This window comes from Pituophis catenifer, unplaced genomic scaffold (assembly GCF_029215685.1).
Source record: "Pituophis catenifer annectens isolate HBS135680 unplaced genomic scaffold, rPitCat1.0.hap2 SCAF_2, whole genome shotgun sequence".
Lineage (NCBI taxonomy): Eukaryota > Metazoa > Chordata > Lepidosauria > Squamata > Colubridae > Pituophis > Pituophis catenifer.
In genome coordinates this window covers 296,610,316-296,625,681 of record NW_027256882.1, presented here as the reverse complement: position 1 = coordinate 296,625,681, position 15,366 = coordinate 296,610,316, and the positions used below count along the sequence as shown (strand labels likewise).

The following is a 15,366-nucleotide window of genomic DNA, read 5'->3' as shown; positions in this document are numbered from 1 at the left end:
GTAGCTTATTTCTCCTCCTATGACTTGCAATCAAAATGGAAAAGGCAGGTGGCTCTTTGGAAGATGCAGGATGTTGATTAACTAATATTTCATTACATTATGAATTTAATGTGCATCTTCATGGAGGGGATCTGTAGGAGCTCTGCAATCCTTTGGGGGTTGCTGCTGCAGGGTCTTGCTTCCTTCTGCCAGCCCAGGGCAGCTCACCGGAGGCTTTGCCCACAATCTTTTTGGGACGGCTGCCATAAAAAGGATGCTAGGAGTCACAAGAGGGGATTTAGAATTTCGATACTGAACTGATGAGCACAAGGAAGTGAATGGGCTGCAAATGCCAGAAGCTGCCTCCGCAGGACATGGTGCGCTTGAAATGGTTTCCCTCTTCTTAGCTGACAGAAAAGGTCAGATAGACGCAAAAGTGCATTTTCAGCCCTCAAATAAGGCGTTTTTGCAACCGACCAGCATTTTGCCGCTTGCTTCAGGAGTGCAAAAGAATTTAAAGGAGGTCTCTCGTAACCTCTTGAAAGATAAACTTACTGCAAGAGTCTCCACACTTGGGAACTTTAAGACTTGTATTATATCCAATAGAATGCTGGCTGGGGGATTCTGGGATTTGAAGTCCACGAGTCTTAAAGCTGCCAAGTGTGATCTCCGACTTGGGAGATAAAATTATTATTATTTATTAAATTTCTATACTGCCCTTCTCCCGAAAGAGTCAGGACGGTGAACAGAATAAGATTTCATATACATATAATAATTTTTTTTTAACAGTAAATAATAAATTGAGTCAACTTAGTGTATCTGCTAAGACCTTGGCATAGAATTTAGATGTTTATGCTAGCCCTGCTTGTTGAAACAGAAAGGTCTTCAGGGCACGTCGGAAAGTGCGAAGATCTGGGATTATTCGTATTCCAGGGGGTATTTTGTTCCAAAGAGTAGGTGCCCCCACAGAGAAGGCTCTCTCCCTTGGAACTACTAGATGACATTGTTTTAATGATAGTACTATGAGTAGACCTACTCTGTGAGAACATATTGGTTGGTGGGAGGGTATCAGTTGCAGCAGGTGGTCTCGTAAGTACTCAGGTCCTAAGCCATGGAGCACTTTAAAGGTAAGAACCAACACCTTGAAGCGCACTCGGAAGGCCACCGGAAGCCAGTGCACCTCGCGTAGAAGAGGTGTTACATGTGAGCGCCATGTTGCTCCCATAATTACTCGCGCGGCCGCATTCTGGACCAGTTGGACCTTCCGGGTGCAGTTCAAGGGGAGCCCCATGTAGAGAGCATTGCAGTAGTCAAGTCGGGAAATGACGAGGGCTTGAGTGACTGCTATTGAGTCCCGGTCTAGAAAGGGACGCAATTGGTGAATCGGGCGAACCTGATAGAAAGCTCCAAAAAACAGGAACAGTCGGCTTTAGGACCTGCCCGGCAAACTCGAGGAAAAGCGGTGGGGCCGATGCCGTCACCAGGCAAAGCAGAGCCCCCACCTTTATTTTTTTTTTTGCCTCTTCCGCGAGCAGGAAACGCATGTGGCCGCCGCGCGCTGCTCATTGGCTGAGGTCTCGGGCGCGGCCCGCCCATTGGCTCCCCCGCGGGACTCGAGTTTGCCGCCTGTCGGCGTTGCCTCGGCAACGGAAGCGTCCCGGCCAATCGGGCGACGCGGCTGGAGCGTGCGCCCCAGCGTGTGTGAAATGGCGGGTGACAGCGACGGCTGCTTGGCCTTGTGGCGGGCGGAGAACGACCGGCTGGCCCGGCGCTGGCGGAGGGTGCGCGGCCGAGCGAGGGAGGGAGGGAGGGAGGACTGCGGGGTGGAGGGACGTGCACTCGGCCCGGCGGGACTAAGGCCCGCTTTGGTGCTTCCCTTGCAGGCGGCGCGCCTTCCCGGCCCGGACCCCGCTCCGTTCGCGGAGCTGCTGAGGAAAATTCAAGGTACCGGGAGGGGGGAGGGGAACGGCGTGGGGGGGGGGTTGGCGAGGTCTGGCCGAGGAGGCTGACGGGAGGGTTTCTTCCCTCCCCCTCCCCCTCCCCCTCATGGCTCCCCCCGTGGCTTCCCCGCAGGGCTCCCCGCCGCCCTGCCGAGCCTTCCCTTGGAGCTGGCCGTCCTCTGCAACGCCCTGCCCGCCGAGATGCGCCCGCCCGGCGGCTGCCCCCGGCGCGCCTCCGCCTGGATCGAGCGGGGGCTCCGGCGGGGTAAGGAGCGGGAGGGGGCGGGGGAGAGACGGGGTGGGGGGGGGTGGGGAGGACGTCCTGGCCTGGAAGGGAGAGGCGGCCGACCCAAACCCTCGCTCTCCCCCCCCCCCAGTGCTGGAGGCTTGTGCGGCGACCGAGGAGGGTCTCGACTCCGGGGATCTCTGGCCGAGGGTCCTCCAACAGGCCTCGCCCGAGGAGCTCCGGGCCCCCTTGCACCACCTGGCTGCTCTGCAGGCCGCCTCCTGGCTGGCCGACCACCAGCTGGAGAGAGCCCGGGAGCTCCTGCGCCTCCTCAGCGGTGCCCAGGTGAGAAAGAAGAGGAGGAGGAGGTGGGGCTGCGACCCCTGGCTTGGGCTGCCTCTTCCCGCCTAAGGGAAGCCTGGATGGGGGGGAGTTTTACACTGGAGTAGCTGCTAATCAGGACCTGGTGAATTAATTCCTGAGTCCAGCATTAAAAGACCGGAGTCCAAATAGCCACCTCTGTACTAAGGATGGGCAAGGATACCTTTAATAAAATATTATTGGTCTGTGGCCTTTAAAGATCTTGGCCTGATATTAAATCCCTTTACAGATAATCGGCTCAAACCTCTGGTAAAAGCAGACTGTCTTTTCCCTAGACCGAATGGCAGGCAGAAGAGGGTGCCAAGTAGGACAACAAAAATAATGGACTGTGCAATGCAGCCTCGTTCCACACTTCCCTAGTTCCACTCGCTAAGTTCAGTGACTTGATCATAATTTGTGATATGTGTTGTTCTCTTTCTGACTGTCTTCACAGTTTGGAGTGGTTGATTAGTCTTCCTGCTTTCTGGCACTTTTGGAATTCTTTCTTCTTTTCTTTCCAGATCCCGGCCCCCCCTTGTGTTGGTTGTGACAGTGAGGTCCTTTCCCTGCTGCAGGTGTGGCACCCCCATGAAATGGGAGAGTCTGACCCCCTGATGGTGCAAACCATCAGAGATTTGAAAGAGATTCTGTGGACCTCAGCTGCCTTCTTGCAAGGTGAATGTGAGATTCTATGCTTTACGACCCTTTGAACCTTCACCTTTGCCCTTCTGTTCCTTTTGCCAGTAACATTTCCGTAGATTTCAGAGACAAATTATAGATAGTCCTCCACTTACGTCCACAATTGATTCCAAAATTTCTGTTGCTGAGCGAAATATTTGTTAAATGACCTTTGCCTCATTTTATGACCTTGCTTGTCACAATTGTCAAGTGAATTACTGCAGTTAAGTTAATAACATGGTTGTAACATGATTTGTTAACTCTGATTGAATCAGATTTCCCCATTGACTTTGCCTGTCAGAAGGTTGCAAAAAGAAATCATGTGACCCCAGGACACTGCAACCGTCATAAATATGAGTCAGTTGCCAAGTGTCTGAATTTTGACCATGGGGATGCTGCAATGGTCATGTGTCAAAAATGGTCATAAATCACATTTTTCAATGCTGTTGTAATTTTGAGAAGTCACTAAATAATGGTTGTAAGTCAAGGAACTACCTGTAGTCCTCTTTAGATAAGTGGCACAGAGATCTCAGTCTGCAGCCACACATTAAATTGAATCCAGTTAGACTTTCTGATGCCTGTTTGCCTATTCTAGGTGTTCAGGAGCTGGAAGCTGACAACCCTCATGGTGCCCTTCCCTTCCTCCAAGCGGCTGTGTCCGGGCTATGTTCTAAGCGTGTCCTCGCTCAGATCTTCACCCTGATGGGAAGCTGCTACTGGAAAATAGTACGGGTATTTTATGCGTTCTAAGGAATGTGGGTAAAATGAAAAAAAAAAACTATCCAGACCAGAGAGTCATCAAGTATAAGGATGGGAAGGGACTTTGGCAACCAACCAGTGCAAAAATTTGTTGCACCATGTCCTTCACTGAGGAAATATCCAAGATATTTCCAATAAAAGAAAGCAGTTTGTCACACTGCTGAATAGCTGTTGGAGTTTGGATATTTTCCCTGATGGCCAGTCAAAGCATCTTCCTTGTAACGTAAGGTCCCTGTTCTGTTGCTGGGGAAAGTGGAAGGAAAGAGAAGCAGCACTCAGGATGCACTCAGTTACTGCAATGATGGGGGAACTGTTGAAAGGCCAAGTTGGAGGCAGATTGTCACAAAGAAAAACTATGTTCATTAAGAACTCACAGTGACTTGGTGGCACATAATCCACCTGTATCACGACCTTCATTTATCCTATCGAGGTCTAGAACTTTGTCTACCTTGAAGTTCATATTGCTAGCTTTTACCATTACTAACTTCAGATCTGCTCATTTTTCCAAGTAATGCATAAATATTCAGAAAAGTACAGATAGTCCTTCACCTTATGATCACAACTGAGCCCAAAATTTCCATTGCTAAGTGAAACAAGTGAATTTTGTCCCATTTTATCATCTCTCTTGCCACAGTTAAGTGAATTGCTGCTGTTAAGTTAGTCACACGGTTGTTAAGTGAATCTGGCTTCCCCATTTGCTTGTTGGAAGGTCACAAAAGGGGATCACATGAACCTGGAACACTGCAACCGTCATAACTATGAGTCAATTGCCAAGCATTTGATCATGTGACCATGGGGAGGCTGCAACAGTCATACCAGATCTTTTTTTCCTTTTTTAAAATAGGGGCAGCATTTTCCCTGAACTGTATACCACAATCGGGGCTCCAGGTTTATATCCACGTTGTTAGGCCTTTGAAGTAATCCAGACAAGAAGCACAACCAGAACTGCCTTTACTGTTGGGCTACATTCAACAGAATCTTGCAAGACATGACAGCATTTATTTCCTCTTTTTAGCGTCTACGGACACTAGTGGTTTGGCTCCCATTTATGGATTCAGCTGCCTCTTATCAGTTCTTCCTCCTGTCTCCCAAGGTCATTCTCACATCCCATCAGTTGCAGTCTTCTTCAGGACTCTTGAATATAATTAGTCTAGTTCATGTTGGCTGCTACTATAACCGCCTCTTTCTGTCCTTGGGTTACCAGCCCCTCATTGTGGCAGTCGTTCGGTTCCTTTGAACCCTTTGGGAGAAGATCAAAGCAAGGAGGATGGAAGAACTCTGTCCTCTCCCTATCACCACTAACCTTCCACTACACTTCTCTCTTTTTTTCCTTTTTATTGTCATACCCGTAAGTCTTTTCACTTGCCTTTAGCTTCTCTCACAACCTTCAGTTCCCTTTATGCTTTAGCCTTGCTGGCTTTCTTTCTGCAACTAGTAGCTTCTTGCCAACGCAGCTGTTTGGCGACAATATCTTCATACATGTCACGTCTTAGCTCTTTTGGAGACCTGCTGCGCATATCTAGCAGTTCCCTGAGCAGCCCCTTTTGATTCTAATCAGAGCAGTATGTCTGTACTTCCAGGGTCTTATATTTGAGAAATTCACGGTGCATCTGCATTTTATTGCTCTGTGTGATCTAGTGCTGTGGCCCCCAACCTTTTGGGTACCAGAGACCGATTCCATGGAGAAAGTTTTTCCCATGGACTGGAAGGGGCATGGTTCTGCCTGCATCTGCGGATGGGGCTTGTTTGTGCGGCCCGGTTGCTGGCATGCCACGGCCTAGTGCCGGTCCATTGACCAGGAGTTGGGGATCCCTGATCTAGTGTATGTCGTAGCTGTGTGTGCTTCTTTCTGTAAAATCCTGAATCATCATCAGATGGAGGGTTCCCATTACTCTTAGCTTTTCTACCAGATCCTCCCTGTCAATGAAGGAATTCCAATATCTTTCTGCAAATTGAAACAGCTAACAAGACCCGGAATTATTGGGACTTTGCAAAGTCTGGGTGGTTCAGCTCCTCCCTTATGGGTGTGTCTCAGTTCTCAGGACCCTCTCCTTGGCCTGGTGGTTTGTAATACATCCCCAACAACGTTGTCCTCCTCTCTTTTATTCTTATCCAGATGTTCTTGACAGATGTTATCTGCTCCAATGCCTTGACCCCAACACACAATATATGACCTTTTCTGACGTACAGTGCCCTCCCTCTTGTCTCCTCTCTTCTTTTTGAATAAAGGAGGCCTTTTGATCCATGTGTCCCACTTGCAACAAGAAATAACAATTCTACAGGCAGTCCTCGACTTACGATCATAATTTCTGTGGCTATGTGAGACAGTTGTTAAGTGAGTTTGGCTTCATTTTATAGCATTTCTTGCCACAGTTGTTAAGTGAATCACTTCACTTGTTAAGTTGGTAACCTGGTTGTTAAGTGAATCTGGCTTCCCCATTGACTTTGCTTGTCCGAAGACCGCAAAAGGGGATCACGTGACCTCGTCACAGCTTCCAGTTCTTGTTCCTTGTTCTTGGAGTGTTTCTCCAGAGACCTCGGGATCCTTGGTTATGTAACCTGACCTACTTCTCTGTGTATTATTGGTCTCCCCCCAGTCTTTGGATTACAAAGAGCCTGGTTTAGCTCAACAGACAGAGCTCTGTAATTTAACACCAGCTGTCTGCAATTAAAGTAAGATCGAATCTCGCCAGGCTCAAGGTTGACTCAGCCTTCCATCCTTTCTAAGGTGGGTAAATTGAGGACCCAGTTTGTGGGGGCAATAAGCTGACTTTGTATAAATATACAAAAGAATGAAGGCTATTGCTTAACGCACTGTAAGCCGCCCTGAGTCTCCGGAGAAGGGCGGCATATAAATCAAATAAATCAAATAAATAAATAAATGAAGGGGAAGGAGGGGGAGCATCTGTTGAATATCCCATTTATGATAGGAGGGTCCCTGTTGCTGGGGGTTCTTTATGGAAGTTCCCTGTAAAGAAACAGGGATGTTCCCCTCCTGTGGACCATCCAGCCAAGGGTGGCCTGACTCAGCTCAGAACAGCTTGTCAGCAGCTCCCCAGAAATCTTTTCAGCTCCAAACAGCACTCTGAAAACTCTTGAGACACAACAGCCAAGCCTTGTTTTATCCCAGTTTAATGTGTTGTGTTTACACAACTGGTATAGATGCTCTGGGGATCCTTGGAATAATTCTGCCTGTCAGCACTTCATACTGCATTTACTCTAGTGCTGACATAAGAAGGAGAGGCGGAGGCATCTGGAAAGAGACGTTTGACTTTTCACCTACTTATTTTCCCTGGAGATAATATCCCCTAGGAGATGGGGTGGGAGGGGGGAAATTCCTTTGAGTTGGAGAGGTAGATTAGGGGTAGAATGACTTGGAAGATGGCCAATGAGTGCAGGGGAGTGGGGAAGGGAAAGGGAGGGTTTTGGGTCTGGAAGTCAGTGTTGGCTTCAATGGAGCCGGGTCTAGAATGTTGTGCTTAATAAATAGGAGTTTTCCTTCAAAGACTTTGTTTGAAATGCAATTTATTTGAGACAACCTCAAAGCCTGACACTGCCCTCTCTGAGAAGAGACTGATGTGCCTCTTTTGGACCTCCAGGGCAAGCCACACACAGCGCTGCAGCATCTGAAGCAAGCCCTGGAGATGGACTCCACCTTCCTGCCGGCCTTGTACCAAGCAGCTCTCTTGTACCACCAACTGGGGCTCACCGAGGCCGAACTGGAAGCTCTGCTGCTGCTTTGTCAGGTGGGTCTCAAGAGGACGATCCAGCAATGGCCTCACTGTCTTCCTTCCCCAGGGAGGGAGCTGCCTGCACCGCTCTCTTTTCCATCCAGCTGGGAAGAGGGGAAAAAAGGCTACAGCAAGTGTTGGTATGGTGTTTTATTATTATAATGCTGTAAGCTGCCTGGAATCTGCCAGAATCCGTGACGTACATTGCTTTCTTCTAATTTGGCGTCTCCCAACCTTGGTCCCTTGAAGATGCATGGATTTCAACTCCCAGAGTTCCCCAGCCAGCCTTTCTGGGAGTTGAAGTCCACAGATCTTCAAGGGATCAAGGTTGGGAAATAACTGTTCTAATAAATCTGATAAAATGAGAACGGTATTAGGAACATGCTGAGCCTCAAATAGCATAGTACTGCTGTAGCTGAGCAAGACCCAGTTTCATGGCATTTTTCCTTCACCCTCTTTCTTCTCTTCCCAGGCTCTGGAGAGTCCTCCACAGGTAACCCTGGAGTCCCACGAGTCCCATTTCCTCATCCGGACAGAGCTGCTCACCAGCGGATGCCGTCCGGCTGCTTTCCTTGCCCCAAGCTGCCCATCAGGAGTGAAATACATGCTGGCCAAGAGATGTTTGCAGGCGGAGAGGTGAGGGCCTCCTCCCTCCCAGGCCCCTGGGGCTGGGCTGAACATCCCTCTCCAGAGAACCCCTTTCTTTCCAAGTCCCTGATGCCTTGAAAAACCACAGCCCAGCGAGAGCCCAATGGAGAGAAAATGACCCTGGCCCACACTCCGTGCTTGAGAAGGGCTAATGGGACTGCGGGCCACGGAAATAATGTCTGCTGATGGGATGTGTCTCTCCTGCAGGGCAACGGAGGCTGCAGAACATTACCTGGACCTTCTGGCTCTCTTTCAGGAAGGACCTCTTCCACAGGTGAGGAGTTGCAGCTGTTTCCTCTACAGACTCTGACTCACCTGGGTTATTTGTTTGAATGCCTCACCCTTGATTGACTTTGAATGGGTTAACGCAACTCCAGTGGACACCCCCCCCCCCATCCTCACTGTCTCTTCCAGATGGAAGGGTTTACAGGAGGGGAGCCATGATAATCTGGTGGAGCCTCTTTCAATTAACTTGTTTCATGAAAAGGCATAGGTTCTCACAAGCTGCAGTTGATGCCTTTTAATAAAGCATGCTATAGATAATCCTCAAGTTACGACTGCAATGGAGTGCACCCATGATGGTTTGCAACTCATGATGGTTGTAAAGTGGGATGGTTTTATTAAAGTGGTCATTAAGCGAACGCCACAGGAGTTAAGCAAATTAGTGGTTCGCCCTGGGCACGGTTTTGCCAACAACCAGGAGTAAATGCCCGTTTTCAGCAAACCCATCATAAAATGCAGTTATGTGACCATGTGATGCTGGGATGGCCATCAATGAACCCTGGCTGCCCAGCACCTGAGGTGCAGTCCTACGTGACGGGGGGGGTGGGGGGGGAGATGGGACGGGATGGGACACGACACTTTGGCTTTGGATCATAGGTACCTCCCCGCTAAGTGACCAGTTGTAAGTCAAGGAGTACTGTAGTCTGAAATGGGCCATGAGATTCCTGAAGTTATTTCCCCCACATGTAGGGAGATTCTTTAAATGTGGTCTCTGTGACCTTTGAACTCTACAAAAAGATAAGTGCAAACAGTTTTATGAACCCATGTTGCTCCCCAGGACCATAAGTTGCCCATTTAAGGGGTGGGGGCTGACTAGGAATGCCCGCACCTTTTCCCAGGGATTCTGGTGTCCTTAAACAGAACCCCTGCCTGGCCTGTCAAGACCTGAAGTTGTTGTGCAAGTTGTGTGTTCAAAAGAGCAGAGGCAAAGAAAAGCCACTTAAGGTTGTGGGCAGAGGAATGTGAGTGTGGAAATGAATCCTGATGCTGAGCTTTGGGTTGAAACGGCTACTGGATCTTCACTTTGTTTGGTGCCACCCCCAGAGATCTTCCAGTCAAGGGCGTTGGGTTGGGCTCACTGAATTCAGGAGGAGGCGATTATCTTCACTCCCATCTGTGAGTGCTGCTTTCTGCAGTAGGATTCATTTGGGGGGGTTCATTCCAGGTGTCTCAGTGCAGCGAGCCGGCCGTGCCCAGAATTTCAGAGGTCTTCCTGGAAGCGGCCTCGGCTCTGGAGGAGGCAACCAGGCACCAGGAAGCCGTCGTGGTGTGCGAAGAGGTGGTCTCTCACACAAGCAGGCTAATCCCGGCCAAACTGTGCATTGTGCTGGACCTGAGTTCTGAAAAGGAGGCTGTAGGGGCGGAGAGGTCCTCCTTGGCAAAATCTCCTGCTGCTGTCCTGGAAGAACAGAGAGAGAGCCTGCGCTGTGTCCTCTGGCAAGCAGCCGCCCACTTGATCCAGGGCTGGGCAAGAGCCCGGCTGGGAGAACCCAAGGAAGCCATAAACAGCTTTAGCAGGTAACTAGCATCCGATGGGATTCTGGTCATTGACTGGTTTGCCTCCCCATTTTGCACTGTGACAGCTGGGAGAGGCTGATGGGGCACAGCAACCTCATTTTGTGGAGTCAGGAACGTTCCCCGAGTGTCCTGGCTCATACTTTGAAGGAATAGAGCTGTGTAGAGTATATTGCATATATCCCTATTTTGAATATTTCCTCCCTTTGCTTCTACTTGCCCTGCATGCATTGACTGTGGCCAAAAGCCAAAGAAATAGTGAAGGTTTCATCCCAACCTCTAGCCTCCTTTGGAATCTCTGAAAAGTAAAAACTTCTGTTTTCAAAAGGAGAGGTGAGAAACCCACCTGTTTTGCCCTCTTCCAAGGTAGCAGAATAGGGCTTTATCAGCAAAATAGGGTTTCTGTCCTTCTTTGGGGCTGGATCCTTCTAGCAGCACAGAAATGATGGCACTTCAACCCTTCTCCAACAGGTGTCTTAATGATCTCCTGAGAGTCCATTTGGTCAGCACAGGTATGGACAGAGGTCTTCATTGCTTGCTTCGGCCTCCCTCTTGACTTGGTTCCTGGGCTTTTTCCAGAGGAAATGATTTCTCTTCACTTGAATCACAGGATTGGAAGGATCAATTTGGGTGATCCAGGCCATGAGTGAATGTGTGTTCGCGCGCACCCCTACTCATACACACACCACTCAGTGCAGGAGTCCAATTTGGGCCCACCCATAATGGGTAACCCATTTCTGGTTCTGTTATTGAACTGTTAGAGGAGGTTTCCCATCCCCCACCCCCACCCCTGATTTGGAGTCTGCCTTCTTGCCACTTAAATCCATCCTCTGTGTTGTGCACTCTGGGAAAACCAAGGAAACACCTCGGCCTTCCTTCCTGATTCTTTTTCATGTATAAGTCATTCTTAGCTTATGATGGCAATTAAGACCGGAATTGCCAGTGCGATGTTACGTGATCACACTGCTTAGGAATAACAATTCCAGTTGCCATCATTGAGTAAGGATTTCACATGATTGACTTCTGACATCCTGCCGGCTTCCCCAATGACGTTTTTGTGGGAAGCCAGCTGGGAATGTTAGAAATCGCAATCACGTGTGGCCATGCTTCACTGCAAAGTTGTATTCACAAGCGGAATGTCGAATCACAATCACATCACCATTGGGACACTGCGACAGCTGGAACTCTGAGGACTAGTCATAATCACCACTCATTATGAGTTTGAATAGTCATTGAATGGGTAGTTGTTAAATGAGGACCACCTGCCTTTGAAGGGGGTTGGCAGGTCCCTTCTCTGTCTTGTCTTCTCCAAGCTAAGGGTGCCCAGTTCCTTCAGTCCTTTCTTCATGGGTTTATTTCTGCTTCTGTGAATTTGATTGCCTTTCTCTGAGCCTGTTTCCAATTTTCTCTGGAACCTTCTTAAATATAATTTGGTGCCCAAGATGGGGTGTGACCAAAGCAGAAATCAGTTCTCTCCCTTTCCCCTTCTGAGTGGCTGCTTTGTCTTTGGGGTCCCTGCCTTCCCAGACAATGAACACTCTCAAAGGCTTTTCAGCAAGACTTTAAAACCATTTTTTAAATTCTGCAGTGAGTTTGGGCACTGATCATTTCCTGCTGTATTAACTACTTAGATTGTGGTTTTTAATTGCTGTATTTCTAACGTATGATGCTCCTTTGGGAACTGGGTGATCTATAAATAATTCTATAAATAAAGTAAGCAAACAAAAACCTCTCCCACAGCCACAATTTCACTAACTTTCTGGTCAGAGAGGAAAAAGAAAGCTGCTCTGGAGCCTCCAACCAAATTAGTTGTTCAAATCCTTAAAATGTTTTTTTTAATCCATTTGTCTTCTTTGTACATATGTAAAGTAGCAGAGAAAGGCCACAAAAAAGTTAGTGGTAAGGTAAAAACAATCCCTAATTTATAAAGTTTGGGGAATCTTGCTCTAATCTAGCAAGATGGTTTTGAATTTTATTTCTGACATTCAATAGACATTAGCTATCCTACCTAATTTTTTGTTAACTGCAAATTTGACAAATCTCTATTTCTCATCTAAGTTATTAAACTATTGAAGCCTAGAAGAGCCAGGAGCAGTTCCTGTGGCCCCACTTGATGAGCTATTGATGGACAGACTTTCTCAAACAAAAAGTCAAGCTCCGTTACACCTGCACAATCTACCTGAGAAGCGCACAACCAAAACTGAGATGAGGTTAATCTAGCAAACTGTATTCCTAGCAGATCCATGCTGACTTCTGAAAATTACAACTGTTTTCATGATGGTTCCCTTTGGGATCTCCCCAGGATCACATCAGAATGACCCATCTGTAGGCCATGCATTTACATCTCCCCTTTTATAAATCACCCGTTACGACCCTGGGCGGCATACAATCTCGTTCCCTGGCTCTTCTCTTTATTTCAGTGGGGGGCATCAGTTCTTCAGGATCAGAGACCGGCCATCAGCTGTTCCCTTCACAGAAGGTGTAGGATGCAATTTAGTACAGTGAACTTGACTCCTTCAAAAAAAAGGGTGGGATCTACTACGCTGTTTTCCCCAAAATAAGAACTTCGCCTGATAAGAAGCCCAATCGAGCTTTTGAGTGCATGGCAATAAGGCCAAGCGCTTATTTCAGGGTTCAAAAAAATATAAGATGGGGCTTTATTTTCGGGGAAACACGGTAGACCGTTGAGAGGCCTCTGCTCTCTGCTTTTCACTTGGCCAGGGGGTTCCTTTTTGCTAGCTCTGCCCTGGCGGGGCTTAATTTGTCCCTGCAAAATAAGAATTGGCCTCGTTTGGGGGGCTTCACAGTCGTCAAGGGTCGCTGTGTTCTTTCTCTCGCCAGGCCGCTGCAAAACTGAACCAGAAAGAGAGCAGACGGCCATACCTGAAGCAGAGCTGCTCCCCCAAATCAGACTCCTGGCCTTGACAGGAAGAGGAATCCGGTTTCTGGAGCTGGGGAGGCTCAAAGAAGCCTTGATGGATTTTCAGTTCAGCCTGCAAGTCTCTCCAGGTACCTTCAGCATGAAAGTCCTGCTCTGAAAGGTTAGAAGGAGTCTTTTGGACTGGGATAAACCCCTTTCTCACAGGGAAAATGGCAGAAGCCATGGCCAAGGTGAGCATGAGGATGAGATGAGGCTGTTACCCGAGAGGTCGGTTGTGATCACATCTCTTGTCAGGCATGAAAGACCAGGACCACACGTGAAGGTCCAGCTAAACTGGCTTATTGCAAATTATGCCAATGCACAGGAATCGGCGGAATTCAAGGGTAGCCTGCTAATGGCTATGTAGGGATTCTAGGCTGATCCCTCTTTTCACTCCACCCCTGGGTTCTGCCATCCTTTTTCCTACAGTCTCTTCTTTTTTGTCTTACAGACAGCTGCACGTCTACCTTGTACTTGCTGCACACCCTCTGGAAACTTGACCGGAAGCAGGAGGTGGTTGCACACTGGCCGAAGCTCCCATCGGAGCCTGGCCTGATGGAGGAAAACACAGGAAGGTGTGTGTCCTTTGGGCTAAGCGTTGTCCCCGAAGCCCCTCTAGGGAAACTCAGTCTATGGAGGTTCCGTCCAGTTTCTCTCTCACACACTTCACCTAAACGGCACCCACTTTGGGTCTGGTTCTGCTTCCTGGCCACCAACACGCAAAATAAACCATTTCTGCCAGGGATTTCTGCTGCTCTGTCTGGTGACCCAGACAAGGATACAATGAAAAAATGTTATTTATTTATTTATTATTAGATTTTTTTACCTTGCCTGTGTATATATAGGTAACTCAAGGCAGCAAACATACATCATCCTTGTATTTTCCCCACAGCAACCCTGTGAGGTTGGTTGGGCTGAGAGAGAGTTACTGCCCAAAGTCACCCAGTCAACTTTCATGCCTAAAACGGGACTAGAACTCACGGTCTCCTGGGTGATTGGTCCAAAGTCACCCAGCTGGCTTTCATGCCGAAGTCAGGACTAGAATTCACTGTCTCCCGGTTTCTAACCCCTAACCCTCTGGAAATTCCTGGTGTTGCCTCCCCCAAGCTAATAGAAAATAGAAAATGAATGAACTGTTGGGTTCTTGACATTCTTTGAGCTTGGTTGTTTTGCTGCAGACATTTCATGACCAGGCTTGGTAACATCATCAGTCCAAGGGGGAGGAGGATTTGCTGGCTGTTTATATAGAGTAGCTTGCCCTGCCAGGTTTGGGAGTGGTTGGCTCCTTGATTAGGATTTATTGCCTGTTCCCTGTGAACCTGAGTGACAGCTGTCGGAGACCCTGTCTGCTGGGTTCTTGATTTTCTTCCTAGACTTTAAATGGCATATAAACAAGATTTACCCCGGGTCTCTGTCAGTGGGTGATGTGTGGGGAGGCCAAGCTTCAAGCAAGCCCCTTGTTGAATTTGGCTTGACCTGAGATAGTAAGAGTTTCCCAGTTGAAACTGTGGTTGGGCCTGTCTGTGTGTGGTGAAAGGAAGGCGTTTTTGTCAAGTGTTCTGACTGCCAGTTGCTGCTTGCGTAATCCTTGGCATGAACAGAAAGAGCCCCCAGTGAGCAGGAGAGGGGCTTCCTTCCCTCCTCTCGGGCTTTGGCCTTGTGGTTTGTGCAGCAGAAGGTGTGTGTGGTGGGGAGGGCAGGCTGGGCTTCCATCCTTGGTCATCACAGCCTCCTGCTAACGTTGATGCTCCTTCTGCCCCCTCCTTTTGTGTTCCAGATCTTTCCCACTCTACCTGCGATCGTGCGTGAAACAGATGGAGTTTCCTCACAGGGAATCCTTTGCCAAGGATATAAAAAGCTACCTCGGAGAGAACAGCCGGGTGCTTTAATGCTACCGTGGCTTCTCTCCTCTTGCCAACTTTACTCTCAGCTGCTTTTCTCCCTCCCAAAAGGGCTTCTCCAGAGTTCACTGTCACCCGTGGGAAGAAGGCGACGCTTTCTGAGTTCCCGGGGGGGGGGGGGGCAGCGGAGTGGGAAGGGTGACCTTTCTTAATGGCAGAGAAAGGGTGTTCTGGCTCCCACATGAATATCTGTCAGGATGGTCTGGCTCATGGAGCTGGTTTGTATGATTCAGGAGAGCTTCATGTTCAATGGGATCCAGGCGCAGAGAACGCAGCTCCCCTCTGTAATGGAGGAGACCTTGTAATGTGAACCTCAATATGCAGCAGTTCAGAGGAGAACAGTCTTGGCTTCTAGAGCCTCTGCATCCGTTGCCAGAGTCTGGATAAAGAGCAGGAGGAACTGCCAAAAGGCATCCTGCTAGGATGA

The 15,366-nt window shown here is 48.7% G+C and overlaps 1 protein-coding gene across 1 annotated transcript; it reads left to right on the top strand.

Annotated features, from left to right (window-relative positions):
• The first annotated feature begins 1,685 nt into the window (after positions 1–1,685).
• On the top strand, positions 1,686–15,036 carry FANCG (FA complementation group G). Its single transcript, XM_070936034.1, has 14 exons — positions 1,686–1,760; positions 1,863–1,923; positions 2,053–2,184; positions 2,297–2,490; positions 3,027–3,180; positions 3,779–3,909; positions 7,542–7,688; positions 8,146–8,309; positions 8,529–8,595; positions 9,769–10,121; positions 10,590–10,630; positions 12,960–13,127; positions 13,490–13,613; positions 14,816–15,036. Exons 1-14 carry the CDS (start codon positions 1,686–1,688, stop codon positions 14,925–14,927), a joined length of 1,923 nt encoding a protein of 640 aa, XP_070792135.1. The 3' UTR covers positions 14,928–15,036.
• The last annotated feature ends 330 nt before the right edge of the window (positions 15,037–15,366 follow it).

Coding starts and splice junctions, on each gene's coding strand:
- FANCG (XM_070936034.1), top strand. CDS start 1,686: ATGGCGGGTGACAGCGACGGCTGCTTGGCCTTGTGGCGGGCGGAGAAC. Junction 3,181..3,778: donor CTCAGCTGCCTTCTTGCAAG/GTGAATGTGAGA, acceptor TGCCTATTCTAG/GTGTTCAGGAGCTGGAAGCT. Junction 13,614..14,815: donor ATGGAGGAAAACACAGGAAG/GTGTGTGTCCTT, acceptor TTTGTGTTCCAG/ATCTTTCCCACTCTACCTGC.